Genomic DNA, 14627 nt, shown 5'->3' on the forward strand with positions numbered 1-14627 from the left:
GAGTGAAAAATTTTACTTCGGGATCTCACTCTACAAGGTGAATTGTTTTTTCTTTTTGAAACAGCACAACATTTCAAACAAATTTCTTAATGCATTTCTTAATGATAGTTCTTAATAAGCCTAATAATGGGCTAATCACGGAGGTTTTAGTTTAGTTAGACAGCATGTTTTAGTCACTTGTCTAGGTGCAGCGATCTTTCAATATGTGCATTCTTTACCTGAACTAAGTAGCACAGAGCTTACTATTAACTAATTTATTAGGAACTTCACAAGCTATGTGACATAACCAAATACCATGCAACCGAGCTGACAATCTCCATTTCTGCATTCCCAAAGTGCAGTCAATCTTAGAATCACAGGCCATGAACAATCTGATTAGTAAGATAAGGAAGGAGAAAGGATCCCATAAATATATCATTTTAGACATGTACACAACATGCAGCTAAGGGTCTAACAGACCAAGAGTTAAGAGGAAGGGTCATGTAATGAGAATAAAAAGATTAAACAGCAAAAACTGAGAGGAACAATTGCACTCTTGTTTGTGGAAGAGATTCTTACCATTAGAGTCAGAAAAGCCCAAATATCTTACTAAAGGACCTATTCATGAATGACTTACACTCTACCTAAGTTTGGAAAACTCCGTGAAGAGTGATTACCACCATCCTCTATGAAATGAAAATTCCTCAACATGGGTTTCCCAGAGCACAATGGGACAACTGTGTGTTTGCTGGGAAGGAATGAGGGGTGAGGCATGGTGCCCCACAGACGGTGGCAGATCGCAAGGAACAAGAATTTAAACTCCACACGATCACAGAATTTTGATTTTCTCAATGGGAATCTCATCTTGTGAAAGACAAACTGCTGACAGTCACCCACTCAGCAAAGGAAGACCACAATCCTCATCAGAGAAAGCTGTTTTGAGAGTGATTTCAGGACAAATATGCCTTTCATCAATAGCTGGCATCAGTAGCTTATCCTCCTTCCCACCTTGTTCTATGAGAAAACACATTTACTGAGGTTAGAGTTAGGGAGATTGAAAATTTTGTTGTTTGAATCTACCGCCAAAGTCCTATTTGCACTGCTTGAGGCGTTCTCAGGCAATAAAAAACATCGTTGCAAAACTCCGTTCTTATACCGCTCAATCGCTACAGTATCTAAGCACCTTTCAGAATGGCATTAGGCAATATAATTAGCATCTGTCATACATGCTGCTTTCTCTCATGGGTACATCCATACACATTTCTCTTGTGTATATCTATGCAGGTATCTTTACCTAGGTAGAGCACAGCATAATTATAAAGCTAAACTTGTCCCTCTCCAACACTGATGATTTAAGTCTAAAATAAGTATCCACTAAGCACTATTATTTTGCTCTCAGTAAACTGAGGATAATAAAAGCTCTGTTATGTTTGCATGTACAAGCTTAATCAAATCCTTTTGGCTGGGATATTGTGTTTGTTCAAGAGCAAATGATCAGGCTGATAAAATCAGAGCTGCATTGATTAAAGGGTATTTGATCACCAAGGTAGATCAGGAACGCATTGCAAAATAATAGTGGTCGAAACTCAAATGAAGCAGAAATATTAATGCAAAGAAGGCCACAATGGATTTTTAATAAAGAAAACATTGTAGGCAAGCTGATGGTATCTAGCAGGAAAAAAAAAGATTTTAAGTATGATATGATTTCTGTGCATATGCTGGTAAAAATGCGGTAAAAATGCAGTAAAAATGCATTAATCCTCAATAAGATTCAGTTTTTCTGTTAGTATGGATCTCCTTAATTTCCTTCTCTCTCCCCCAATACAACTTGTCAATTTGTATTTCCTCAGCACAGATCTGAAAAACAGTGCTTTAAATTTAGCTGGTATCCAACAGCAAACACACCAACATTAATGTATCAAACTAACTGCTACCTACAGGATAATTTCGGTAAAGACCTGGAAAAAGATCTTTTGTCAAATTGGCAGCTAATGGAGACATTTCTCTATCCCATGGTTAGGAGACACCCTCCCAGCCTTCAAAGGAAGTGTGTCCACGAGATGCCATAACGTGCAGAGCTTTGCTGCCTTTACAGGATCTACATGGGTGTGCAGGGCAAGCCCACAGGGAACATAATACATGATCAAAGACTTGGATTGTGTACAAAGATTTAAAGACAGTCAATGGATAAGCACGAAAAAGTACTGTGAAAACATGCTTTTCAAAAACACATGAGGATGTAGAAAAGATCCTATTTCTTTGTCTGATAACTGTTATGCCCCAGGGGGAAGAGCACATAAAGGACCATCCAGAGATGGCAAGGAATATGTACCCATTAGGACAGGAAGGCCTTTGACAATATACTGCTCCTGTAAATGGTTTAGTTTTCCAAGGGAGACACCCTGCAGTTTTCAACCTAGACTGATAGATCTATTGACTCTACAAGGAAATTGTCCCTGGAGAGACAGAAAAAACGTTAGAGCATAAAAACATAGGGAATTAATACAAGACAACAGATTTTTGCTTCCAGCTGCACAAAGTCACAAGGTTTGCTGGTTGTTTTTAAGTGCTTCCATAACACGGCCAGGTATCATCAGCAAAACTGTCTCTAAACAAGTGTTTTGTTTACTTTATATTAACTGCATTGGGCATTTTAAAAGACAAAAGGCTGGGAAAAAAGGAAAAAAACAGGCATGTATCTCGAGAGCAGAAAGGAAAGTCTGGAAAAGCTACCCCTGAGAGTAACCATCAAAAGAGTGAAAATGCAAATACATATATTTTCAAACATACGTTTAGGTACCAGCTCTGTTGGTGCTGTAACATCTGCTTCTCTGTAACATATTGTTGGATCCACAATGTCTGTGTCAGGAGGAGGGTAAGATGGGGGTGGGGGGATCACTAACTGGGGTGGACCACGAGTGGTGCCTCTAGGAGGCTTTTGTGGCACCTGCCGTCCATCACCTACAGGGGGATCAATTGACCAGTTACTTCATTGCAAGATAATGATTGCTCTGTTTATTGTTACTTTTCAAACACACATTGATCTTCCCTTACCCACATCCAAAGTCTCTCTGGATCCAATTCTGATTTTATTTACCCTCAAATAATAAAGGGAGAAGGTAAAGCTCAGTCTCTCTTAAACCAACAGCAACAGGACCAGAACTGGGCCAAACACATATATGCACATCACAAGTAACAGTTAAAATCACCAGTTTTGGCAGACATAAGGAAGGAGGAAAAAAAAGTTTAATAAAAAAAATTGAAAAAAGCTACGTAAGGAAATATGAAAAATGTGTTTTATTTTTATTGTCTTAAGTGCCAAATTGCCTGAATTTGTTGACCTCTAGGATACTTTACACGACTACTTTCCTGACTCTTTGAAAGACGAAGATGCTTCAGGTCAGTATTTTCAAGTACGGATCTTGCCAGGTTTTTCTTTTCTTTTTCTGAGTAAGTTTTTTACTATTTTGACATTGTGAAGAAGCAGATGATTAAGTTATTTTTTGCAAAGCAGTGTTTTAAGCTTTCAAAGGAAATGCTCATAACTTTAGCTGGGGGCTTGTTTCAATACTATGTGCAATAACTAAATAAATACATGCACCTTTGCACTATATTAACCATCTGCAATGTTAAGAAGCTGCTGCCGGTTTGTAGTGTACAGACCTAGAGCTACTGCAACTTGGAAAGTCCTTAGAGGCGGAAAGCGCACTCAGGAACCACAACTACCCAGCTTGTTTTGCTTTCATATCCTGCCTTAAGCATCTGCTGTGGTCATTGCTGAAGACAGATGCTGGCAGAGATGAACCTCTGGTCTGGTCCATTCTGATCATCCCTGAACCCTTAAGCTCATGTTCTGGTGCTGCTGAGAAGGGAAGCAGCACTGAGAGGGAAGAAAAAAGATTTAAACCATTATGATTTTCTACTTAGGAGTCATTAGCTTCCAGAGATTCAAGACACAATTTAATGCTGGCAAATGTGCAGACCCTTTTTTACTGCTTTGAGAAAACTGGGCACAATAATTTGGGGTCAGAATGAATGATTCAGTATTGAATACTGAAGTGAATTTACCAGTTTGGGAATATTTTTGATAGGATCTTTTGCTTTGATTCATGAGGAGATACATAGGTAGCTTTAATCCTTTTTCTGTCATGTGGCTGCCTATTTCTTCCAGCACATTATTTCCCTCACTACAGTCTTGCTTTTTTCACAGCTTCTCTCTCTTGCTTTCAGAGCCATCTGTGCTTTCTCATCGTTTTCTTGCAAGGGCCCTGAAGAGAGGCTTGTTTTATCAACTTCCCCTTGCTGTAACATTTTTTCTTGTTAATGAACGCATTCATTCAAAAAAGTAGCAGACAACAAAAAGCACTGAAGATTGGGCTACTGTGGGACAAGTTCTTTGTCAGTGTAAATTAATAAGGCTCCATTAAAGAAAATGATACTACCGAATCCTACATCAGCAGAGTAGGCCAGGCCAGCAAGCACTTATGCACAAAGTACTGAACAGACTAGAAGTGGCTCTGCTCTGCTTTATTTCATCTGTAACATCCTGAGAACTGATACAAAATAAAATGAAGAGTTACAAAAAGTTAAAGCACTAAATGTCATCAATAAGCGACCAGCAGTAGGGCAATGCATGACTGCGACATCTGCAATGGTTAAAAGTAAGCCAATTTGCTGAAAACTCCTGTGTTATATGGCACAGCGATAACGTTCCTCTTACAGGGTTTAAATAAGAGATGTCAATGGAGTCGAACATGTCACAAGATAATGGACTCCTGCTGCTACATAAATGCTAAGGCATTAAATGTGAAGCATTTACTGAAAATAAATGTTGGAACAAAGCCAAGAGGTTTCTTTCTAAATTGTGAAGCATTTGTAATGCAAGCAATTATGTATGACAGGATGTCATATCTGTATGTCTTAGGCACCTTATGAAACATGAGGTCAAAGGCATGAACTGAAGTGCACCGAGTGCATTACGGCACTTGAAGAATGATTCTCTTAATGTACTGAAAAAGGAGTTCCAATATGTGGGGTTATTATCTCATATCTTTACCCATCATAAAATCACTTTGTTTGCTACAAGCATAATCTTGGGGTCCTCACTCGGGCAAAGCTCCCACCGATCTGAGTAAGCTAACAGAGGTCTGGGACAATGTTTTTCAGTCTTCCTATACGAGTTTTGGATATCCAGCTTGTACCAAACATTCAAATCATCTGATGAGTGCTATCTACCTTTTACTAGCCTATAATAATCTGAATGGTGCCAACAAAAAAAAAAGAGGTAATACACAAACACTTATTTCCGGACTTTCATTCTGCAGAGAAATGTGTTTTTTCCCCAAGTTACAGAAGTTTCTGAACTCACAGGATAACAGAATTAAGGAAACTTCAAACAGGAAGCATTGAAAGCACATGCATAGGATTACACAGAAGAAAAGAAGACCTCTCACCCATTGTGCTCTTCCTCTTGTCTTCCCTCTCTTCTGTCCTGTTTGGCATGGCAGGAGTGGGTGGAGCAGATGCAGTTGGTGGAAGAGGAGCACGCCTCTTCTTTTTCTGTAAATCATTCAGGGATGCTCCATGTGAAATCTAGCAAAATTGAAAAATAGACATAATAAAGGATATCTTTTGTCGATGTTGTAAATTGTCAGTAACAGAAAAAATTGTGATTGTCATATGACCTAATTTCTCAGCATGGTATATTTGTAATGAGCTGTTATAGTGACAACAGGAGATCAGAAGAGGTATACTAATACTGCACTAAGAGAAAGGAAGGGAAAAGGACTGCAGATGACTGTCACAGCCATATCTACCAATCTGGTAGATATTTGACGTTTTTGGTAAAAGGGAATTGGCGAGCCCAACACTTAGCAACGCACAGGATGACACTATGAGTGTTGCTAAGCTTGAGCCATAGCATGATCTTGGTTTTCCATTGGTTTCTTCAATCTTAAATTACAGTTAAATACTCCAATTAGTATGTGTAGGGAATAAACTCTCTCTCATTTCTTTGATTTTCCTCTCAAATTCTTGTTTAAGGACTTCTGAGAGAAGAATCAGAATTGAAAGTGTGCTTGCATGATGACATGAGATCATATTGTACTCTATTTATGTCTACTGGACTTCACAGGCATACATTTGAAGATCTGTAACACCTCGGCTTCCAATAATTGCAACATGCTTGTTGGCAAGCCAGGACTTCATTACTGTTTCCACTGCTTTTAAAAATATGAAAAATTTTATTACAAGTGACTTCGGTTTCACTGGGTTGCATAATATTTTCTGCAGCTTGTTGGCACTTAGCCTATTTCCTTTTTCCGGAAAAACAGTAATAATAAAACCAAAACCATGAAGGAAAATCCGTTGAATTTATATATTTGAAAGGTACTGAAAACACTAGACAGAACCAGGCTTAGCTGAGGCAGAGGGTAATGGGAGCTGCCCACACATGGCACGCTGTTGGCATTCCCCAGTCTTCACATGCATCACCTCACTGCTCCATCCGTCCTGATACTCTCCATAGCTGAAGGTATCTAATATATAGAACTGCCCGGTGGTTTTCTAATATTTAAAGGTCTACACAATAATAATAATCTTCCCTTTAATCCAGAGGATTAATGAACCCTTAAAATAGATTCGTTGTGGGAGATTTCATTAAACAAATAGTAGCTTCACACTGCTCAAAGCTATTATCAGAGTAAAGGCATTCATTTAGATGTGTCCTTTCCTAAACTGAGTGAAAACTCTGAGAATAATTTTACAAAGAGCAGGACATGAATAGAGCCTCTCTCACTTAGCCTTCCTTTTTAAAAGCACTCAGGAGGGTCTTAGGTTACAAAACAAACATTCAGTTCCCACGTCTTGGGATAATGCTTTAACCACTGTGCCACATGACAGTTTAGACACTCTCCACCCTTTCCTGGTGAACCTGCATCCTGCATATGGAGGAGCAACTTGGTAGTAACTGCACTGGACATAGAGCACGTTAACCAGGATGAGCTGCAGCTTCACAGTACACAGTTTCTATAAGGTGGAGGGGATGGAGGGTGGGAAAGAAAGGTGTCCTGGTCTTCTACTTTCCTACTACCGTGGATTATTTCTCTCATGGATTATTATTCTACCTTCCTACTACCATGGATTATTTCTGCATTTTACATTAAATGTCCACTGCATACAGCACATACATGACTAAAGCCAGTGAAGCCAATCTAAAAAAAGTTAAACATAGCAAATGGACAAGAATGGTACTAGTAACTAGTGATGTTGCACACTTCAATTTTGGTTACCAAACTTCATGGCATTTGAAAAATTAGACTTATACTTGGAAAAGAGCATAAGGCAAAACATTCAGGAATGGATACAGCAAAATTTTAGAGCTCCTTTGAAAAAACTTCTGCCCAAAGTCAGGATGTTACTCTGTATTAAGATGGAGCACCTCTCCTGATGAAGAAACTGCCTGCCAGTGGTTAGGAACTGACTGGAATTGACTGAAGTTGGATCCTAGCTCCCAGCTCCCGTGTCCCCCATTCTTATAGAACCAGAATGCCCCAAATTGAGCTGAACATGGGAATCACTGTTCAGTGAAACATACTCATGAGGCTTTCATTTATACAGGAGGAATTACTTGGAGGACAGCTACCTAATGCTACATTGTTCTCCATGTCTCTTTGGGGCAATTAGCAAATAGGCACTTGGAAAAAAAAAATCATGTTATTCTGTACTGCATTTTAAATAACTAAAGGCATGTAAGCATTTCATACTCTATCTTCATTCTTCAGGATACAACCTTACAAAAAAGAGAAAATTATCAAAGTGGGGGCTTTGATTAATCTGACTACAAAGTCTCCAAAATTCAGTAGGACTTGAATCATCTGGGAGACAGGCAGCATCTGAACTTCACAAGCACAAGCCACGACTTCTGCAGTCATTTAATGGCATTTTACAGCTTCCACATTCGCTCCTGTCTCTCCAGACAGAAAGGTCATTTTACTTGAGGACAAAAAATGGATGGACTGATGATTTAAAGAATGAGTCTAGGAAATCTTGAGAATCAAGGCCAAAAGTAAGGAAACGTGTGTTTCCACTTCAAACAATAGAGATCACTAATCACCCTTTCCGAAGTACCAGATGAGTGAAAGATGTTAGTCTGGTACAGTCAAATTCCTCGAAGATACATTACCACTTTACTAAGAAAAAAGCATCCTTGTTTAAAGCCAGCTTATCTTTTTCTATGCATTCTCATTTAGTTGAATCTTCTGAGGAATATTAGATAGATGTATGGATGAACATGCTGTTACAGCTAAAGAAAAGGCTAGAAAATAGCTAGTGCTCAACTGCTATAATGCAAGTTTGGTCAAACACACACACAAAAATGCTTTTATTATACTGCCAGCTAAGTGCAGTATACTTCACAGAACACCATAAAGACGATGAAAAGCTTGTTTAAAGCCAGCCACACTACAATGTGTATAAGAAGTGTATAGCTCAAGAACAGGTCATAAAAATTCTTAAAAGTAGTTCTTTAATGCCACCCTCGGTAAACCTATGAAGCTGAACATAAATGGAAAAAAACACAAAGAACATTCTGTTTCTTTCTTGCAATTGTATATACCAAAACAATAGAACTTGAAAATAATTTGTTATGGCTGGGTGCTTCTTTTGTAAAGAAATCAAGCCTTAACAACATTATCTGAAGTAATTTCCCATCCAAACTTTGCTACAGGAACCCCTCTCCGAGCGCAACAGAATATTTCCTAGTCTTAGCACTTATGCGTAACCTATGTAGCATTTTTAACTAGCAGAAATTATTAGGTCAGCTTCTGTTACACAATGAATACATAATTTTTCAAGATGTTAACAAGTGTTCTCTGACTATAATTAACACCATCAACTGAGCTAGAGATGAATAAAGTGGGCCAAAAGGACCTCAAGTCTGACAGAATGTCACTTCTGTTCCCATGCTGACGCAAAACACATTAAATTCATGTCATGGCCCACAGGCTGTTTAAAAAAATACTTCCAATATTGCAGACAAAATATCTGAGGACTGTGCTGAATGTGTTTTCCTTCTGTGAAAACTCAACATCTTTACTAAAATTTGAGGGCTTTAGGTAAGATTTTAGATTGTATTTAGAGCATAACAAAACCATCATAGGGAGTTTATGTGTCAAAATTGTGTGGAAAAGAATCCTACCAGTCTAATGCTTGAAATTTTCAATCAGTAGCATTTGACAGTCACTTTACTTCCAAAAGGTCTGTGGATATCCACAGAGTGGATCTGCAAATTCAGTTTGAATTTCCTCATGTGTAAGAGTATTTTCTTTGCATTAGGTTGCACTGAGTATGAATTAATGAAAAATATTAATGGAGGCCCAAGGAAACAAAAGCCACCACCACCAAAAATTCTTCAACCATTCGAAGACCAGGAGGTTCTCAGATAAATTTCGAATGTCAGCTCTGCCTGTCCTCTACTTACAGGTCAGACACTGCTTTTGTATTTATCAACCCTTCACTATTAATCTTTCTAACAGAAGTGTTTATCTATGTAAGTACTTGCTAAGTCATCTGGCAAATGCCACCTTTCTTTTATTCACAGACCAAACTAGGCCTAAATTTACTGCAGGTTTATTGCTCCTGAAACTGAGCCTCCTTCTGTAAGCCAAAAACTATATCATTAATTTGCGCTCATCTGTCCCTCCAGTATCTACCAACATTCGCAACCCACTTGATGACACTGACTACATATCTCAGTTGTCTGAATCACTACTTTGACCAAGAAGGACGTCTCACTCTACTGTCTCCAAAGACAGATTAAAGACTTTACAATAACATACTCAGAGAGCCACACATACCCAAGTCTGTTTCATTAAGGACAGCCCACATGCTCTTGCCATAGATGGTAGGGAAAAAGGGATCGGGCTTAGTGCAGCCTTGGAAAGTGCACATGCTGCATCCTTGTTAAATAACAAACTACTGTAATGTTCTAATTAATGCAGTTCTATCTTGACTAGTAAAGAACCTAGTGACTACCAAGGTGTTCCAAAACAGTGATAATGCCAGGTAACAAACATTAAGCTAACACTAGAAGTCCATCTGGATTTTGCGGGCTCGAGGGAAAAATACCATCTAACTTCTAAACTGGACGTTGAAGGCCACTTTGGTGCTTTCTGGGAACTACTGCCTTTCAAGCAACACATTTTGCCCATTTATTGACTAGCTGAAGGGGACTTGATACTCTTCAAGGACTACTTTTTTGGGACACAGAGACCAGAAGAATGAGCCATGTTTTCCTCCTTCTCCTAAGATTGATGTCTGGGGAGAAAAATGGGTGATCTCAGCTGAGAAGTACAACTAAGATCACAAGTAGGGAAGAACAACTTAAAAATTGCCATGGAAAGACTTTCTTGAACTTGCACACTAAAAGCAAACAGCACCTTGTCCTGGTTTCAGCTGGGATAGAGTTAATTTTCTTTCTAGTGGTTGCTGTGTTTCAGATTTGGTATGAAAGGAATGTCAATCATACATATTGCTTTAGTTGTTTCTAGGTGATGTTTATACTATTCAAGCACTTTTTTCAGCTTCCCATCGAAGCTGAGAGGGAACATAGACAGAACAATGGAATGGCCAATAGAATATTCTATACCATAGACATCATGCTCGGTATATAAATGAGTGTGGGCTGGGGGTCAGGAATCCATGGTTGGTGCTTGGGACATGATGTGCAACCAATTCACCATGTGATGAGAGTGACTTGTGCCATATTCATAGAATCATAGAATAATAGAATGGTTTAGGTTGGAAAGGACCTTGAAGATCATTGAGTTCCAACCCCCCTGCCATAGGCAGGGACACCTCCCACTAGATCAGGTTGCCCAAGGCCACGTTCAGCCTGGCCTTGAACACTTCCAGGCATGGGGCCTCAACAACCTCTCTGGGCAACCTGTTCCAGTGCCTTACCACCCTTAAAGTGAAAAACTTCTTCCTAATGTTCAATCTGAACCTATGGTATCATCAGCAAACTTGCTGAGGGTGCACTCGACCCCACTGTCCATATTGCCGACAAAGATGTTGAACAGTACAAGCCCCAGTACTGACCCCTGAGGAACACCACTCATCACTGCTCTCCACTTGGACATCGAGCCGTTGACCGCAACTCTTTGAGTGTGACCGTCCAGCCAGTTCTTTATCCACCGAGTGGTCCATTTGTTGAATCCATGTCTCTTCAATTTAGAGACCAGGATATTGTGTGGGACGCTTTGCACAAATCCAAGTAGATGACAACATTTGGTCTTCCCTTGTCCACTGCTGCTGTAACCCCTTCGTAGAAGGCGACCAAATTTGTCAGGCATGACTTGCCCTTGGTGAAGCCATGCTGGCTGTCACCAATCACCTCCTTGTTTTCTACGTGCCTCAGCAGTTTCCAGGAGGATCTTGCCAGGCACAGAGGTGAGACTGGCTAGCATGTATTACTTTTATCTTGTATATTCTTTTACCATTATTAATATTATTATTATTTTTTCCCTTTTTCTGTTATTGTTCTATTAAACTGTTTTTATCTCAGCCCATGAGTGTTTTTCCATTTGTCTCCTTTTCTCCCTCTTTTCCCTACCCTTCTCAGGGACGAAGGGGGAAAACTACATGAGCAGCTGTGTGGTCCTAGCTGCTGGTTGGGGTTAAACCATGACACACTTTCTTGAGTTACCTGGAACAGGTTTTCCCTGAACAACTGCAGGTTTCTGTTGTAGTTGGCATCCACACCTACTGGAGAAATCCTGGATGACTGATAGACAGATTTAAACAGTTCTAACTGTGCCTTAAGAAAAAAACTCTCAGTGGATCTAGTAAATATGTAATTGTGATGTTAAAAAAAAAAAAAAAAAAAAGAAAAAGGACATAGTTTGTTTTTTCAAAATCCAAACCACTCTTCCCAATATTTTAATGAACATTACCAGAAATATTTCGCTTATGGCAATGGATTTTCACTTTTATTCTCACTGCTATAATTTCCCCATAGAAAAGGAAAAATCGAAATTTGAAAATCTATCAATTTTCCAGGTTTGCTATTTAACAAAATCCTTCTTAAAGCAATTTTATTCCTGCTCAAACATCGTAGCTACAGGTGATATACATATTCTTTCAGCAATAGGATTATGTCTGGAATAAGGATTATTTTTAGGGGATGTCCCATGGTGGTTTAGAATACACAAATAAAAAATTGTATAGCATATGATATAAACTGTGTGAAGAAAGCTCAGTCTCTTGCTTCTTTATCCTTTTTATGCAACATTACACGTGAGGATCTTTTATTGTTTTATAGAATCCTTGTATAGTTGCAACTTCTGTCTAATTTGTATACAAAATGTCTTGTTTGGGGAAACAGTGAGTGATTGTTTGCAGGAATTATTTTTAGAAGTAAATAAAAAGGATTGGAAAAAGAACACATGGATTCAATCACTGGCATGCCCTAACTACAAACTGGTTTCTATCATCCAACACTGACTAGACACACACTCTGATTTAAGCAAGCCAGATTCTGATACACCTGCTGGTGACGATATCATGTGGGGTCAGAATGCCTGTTGAATTACAAGACTGTTTAAATATGAGCCACAGAAAAATCAGAGCTAAGTTGTAACTGAACAAAGAATAGCATTACCTCAAACTATGTGTGGGACCAATCCCAACCCTCTTCACTTCACAAAGAATCTTAAGAAATTTTGAAATACTTAAGAGTCATTTTACAAGAACCTCTAGAATTAAAATCGAAAGCCACAGGTTATAACCGCAACTGCATTGATGCTTCTATAGCATTGTGTGAAAGACAAATGGTAGGTTGGTATGTAAGGAAGATTTATGGTTTGAGAGGTTTTAACAATATTTTGCTACGATTTTGTACATAATTTAAAGCAGTTGAGAAGAAAATATTTTGATCCAAAAGGAGCCGTTCTAGGAAAATCCGAGAGATAAATCTTTCAGCTGCAGAACAGAGACATAAATCTGTCCACTAAACTTGATGATATAAAAGCTACTCTATCCAGCTGATTCTGCATTTTCACAGGGCAACAGATGCTTCAACATGCCTAGCACTAGAAACCACAAGAAGTCCCAATTGAACATTAGTCTTAAACAACATTTACTCATATGCCTAATATTCCCTGGACCGGTCATACATTATTATGCTTTTCACTGGCATACACTGACAAAGGAAAATTCAGGGTGCTCTCAAAGAAACTGGGTGTATGAGCAATTCACGTGGCTGACCACTAAGTTACATTGTATTAAATTGTCTATTCAGCACTGAACTTCTCTACCTTGTTTCCTTATTGGGCAGTATCCCACTTCATTTGATTAAATAGTGAATGTTTAATCCACAAGTACGTTACAGCATTCAAAGACAGCAGTCTGAAGTCTCCCAAAACCATGTCCTTAAGTTGCAAAATGCATTTGTGTGGGTTATTTAAAATACTTACTAGGATCCTATGCAATGCAACAACATATTGCAAACACAACATACACAGACATACTAAAAAATCTGGCACTTGGAAACAGTTTTAAAGAGGATATTATTTGAAAAACTTGTCATTTTGATAAAATGCATAGGAATAATGACACTTTAGTTTCATAGTTTCTCTGGATTGGTCATTTTAGTTCTGTACATTTTGATTTTTCAGTGTTGGAGCTCTCAAATCTCACAATAAAGTGAATAATAGTAAACGTAAAGGGAGGTTTTTAAATAAGGCCTATGAAGTGAAGAAATGCATGCTGTGACAGCAAAAGTGACATTTGTACCGACTAGACCCAACAGCTCATCTTACTCTAGACACGCCGCTCTCACATGGAACAAGTCCGAAATTGGACATTCCCAAGCTACTGCCAACAAGCCCACAACGTAACGCCAACTAACTTCAAGCAGGACAACCACGTTTGTGGTGTGACACAACGCCGCTCTGTATCAGAGAGTTTCCTCCTGACGTTGAAGCTCTGCACCATGGTGCCTTGCGCTGTGTCCGGCCCACGCGATGGCTGCGCCCCAGCCATTCTCACAGCCTCAGCTTCTGAGCTGCTTTGAGGCTGGAAGTGCCCAGGCACTGCCTTAAGTGGGGACTCTGGCCTATAACTAGGGTGCAAACTGCATTGCTCTTCTGAAAATACCCTTGCCGTTAGTATTTTAATCAGATGCCACAAGATAATGCATCATTTTGCCTACTTTTATGCCACCTAATTTCAAATTAGCTTTTTCTCATTATGTAATTCTGGTATTAGACAGGGGTTTGTAATGAAATTTCGTACTCATTAACAAAAATGAAGCTGTGACTACAAAAACATCTCAGTCTTAATAACAGACCAAAAGCTTAGCATTACCGGGTTTTACAGCAATTGCTATGCTCTTGTGCTATTTTATTCATAGAACGAAGACGACGAAAGCCAAGGCTGTCCTTGAATATTCAGCTGACTGGCGACAGAAAGCTCAATCAGTTGACACAAGAAAGCCACTAAAAGGTGAAGGGGCAAGCTCATTTTTCCATCTGTTTTTATTGAACACACCCTTTGTGAAATGTCATGGTCAAGGGCAGTTAAAAATTAATGTCATTCTAATCTTCTTTAAACACTTTAACTTGTTCAGTTAAATGTGTCAGACAGGAAAC

At 38.9% G+C, this 14627-nt stretch overlaps 1 protein-coding gene across 1 annotated transcript in view; it reads right to left on the reverse strand.

Moving 5' to 3' along the window:
- COBL (cordon-bleu WH2 repeat protein) overlaps positions 1-14627 on the reverse strand; it is a 164372-nt gene that overhangs the window by 46211 nt on the left and 103534 nt on the right. Inside the window, exons 9-10 of the mRNA XM_082479883.1 lie at positions 5433-5571; positions 2770-2940 (exon numbers count right to left, since the gene is read on the reverse strand). Coding sequence (XP_082336009.1) covers positions 2770-2940; positions 5433-5571 — 310 coding nt within the window. The remainder of the gene's footprint in view (positions 1-2769; positions 2941-5432; positions 5572-14627) is intronic.

This window comes from Vanellus vanellus (genome assembly GCF_965231255.1).
Source record: "Vanellus vanellus genome assembly, chromosome: 2".
NCBI classification, from domain to species: domain Eukaryota; kingdom Metazoa; phylum Chordata; class Aves; order Charadriiformes; family Charadriidae; genus Vanellus; species Vanellus vanellus.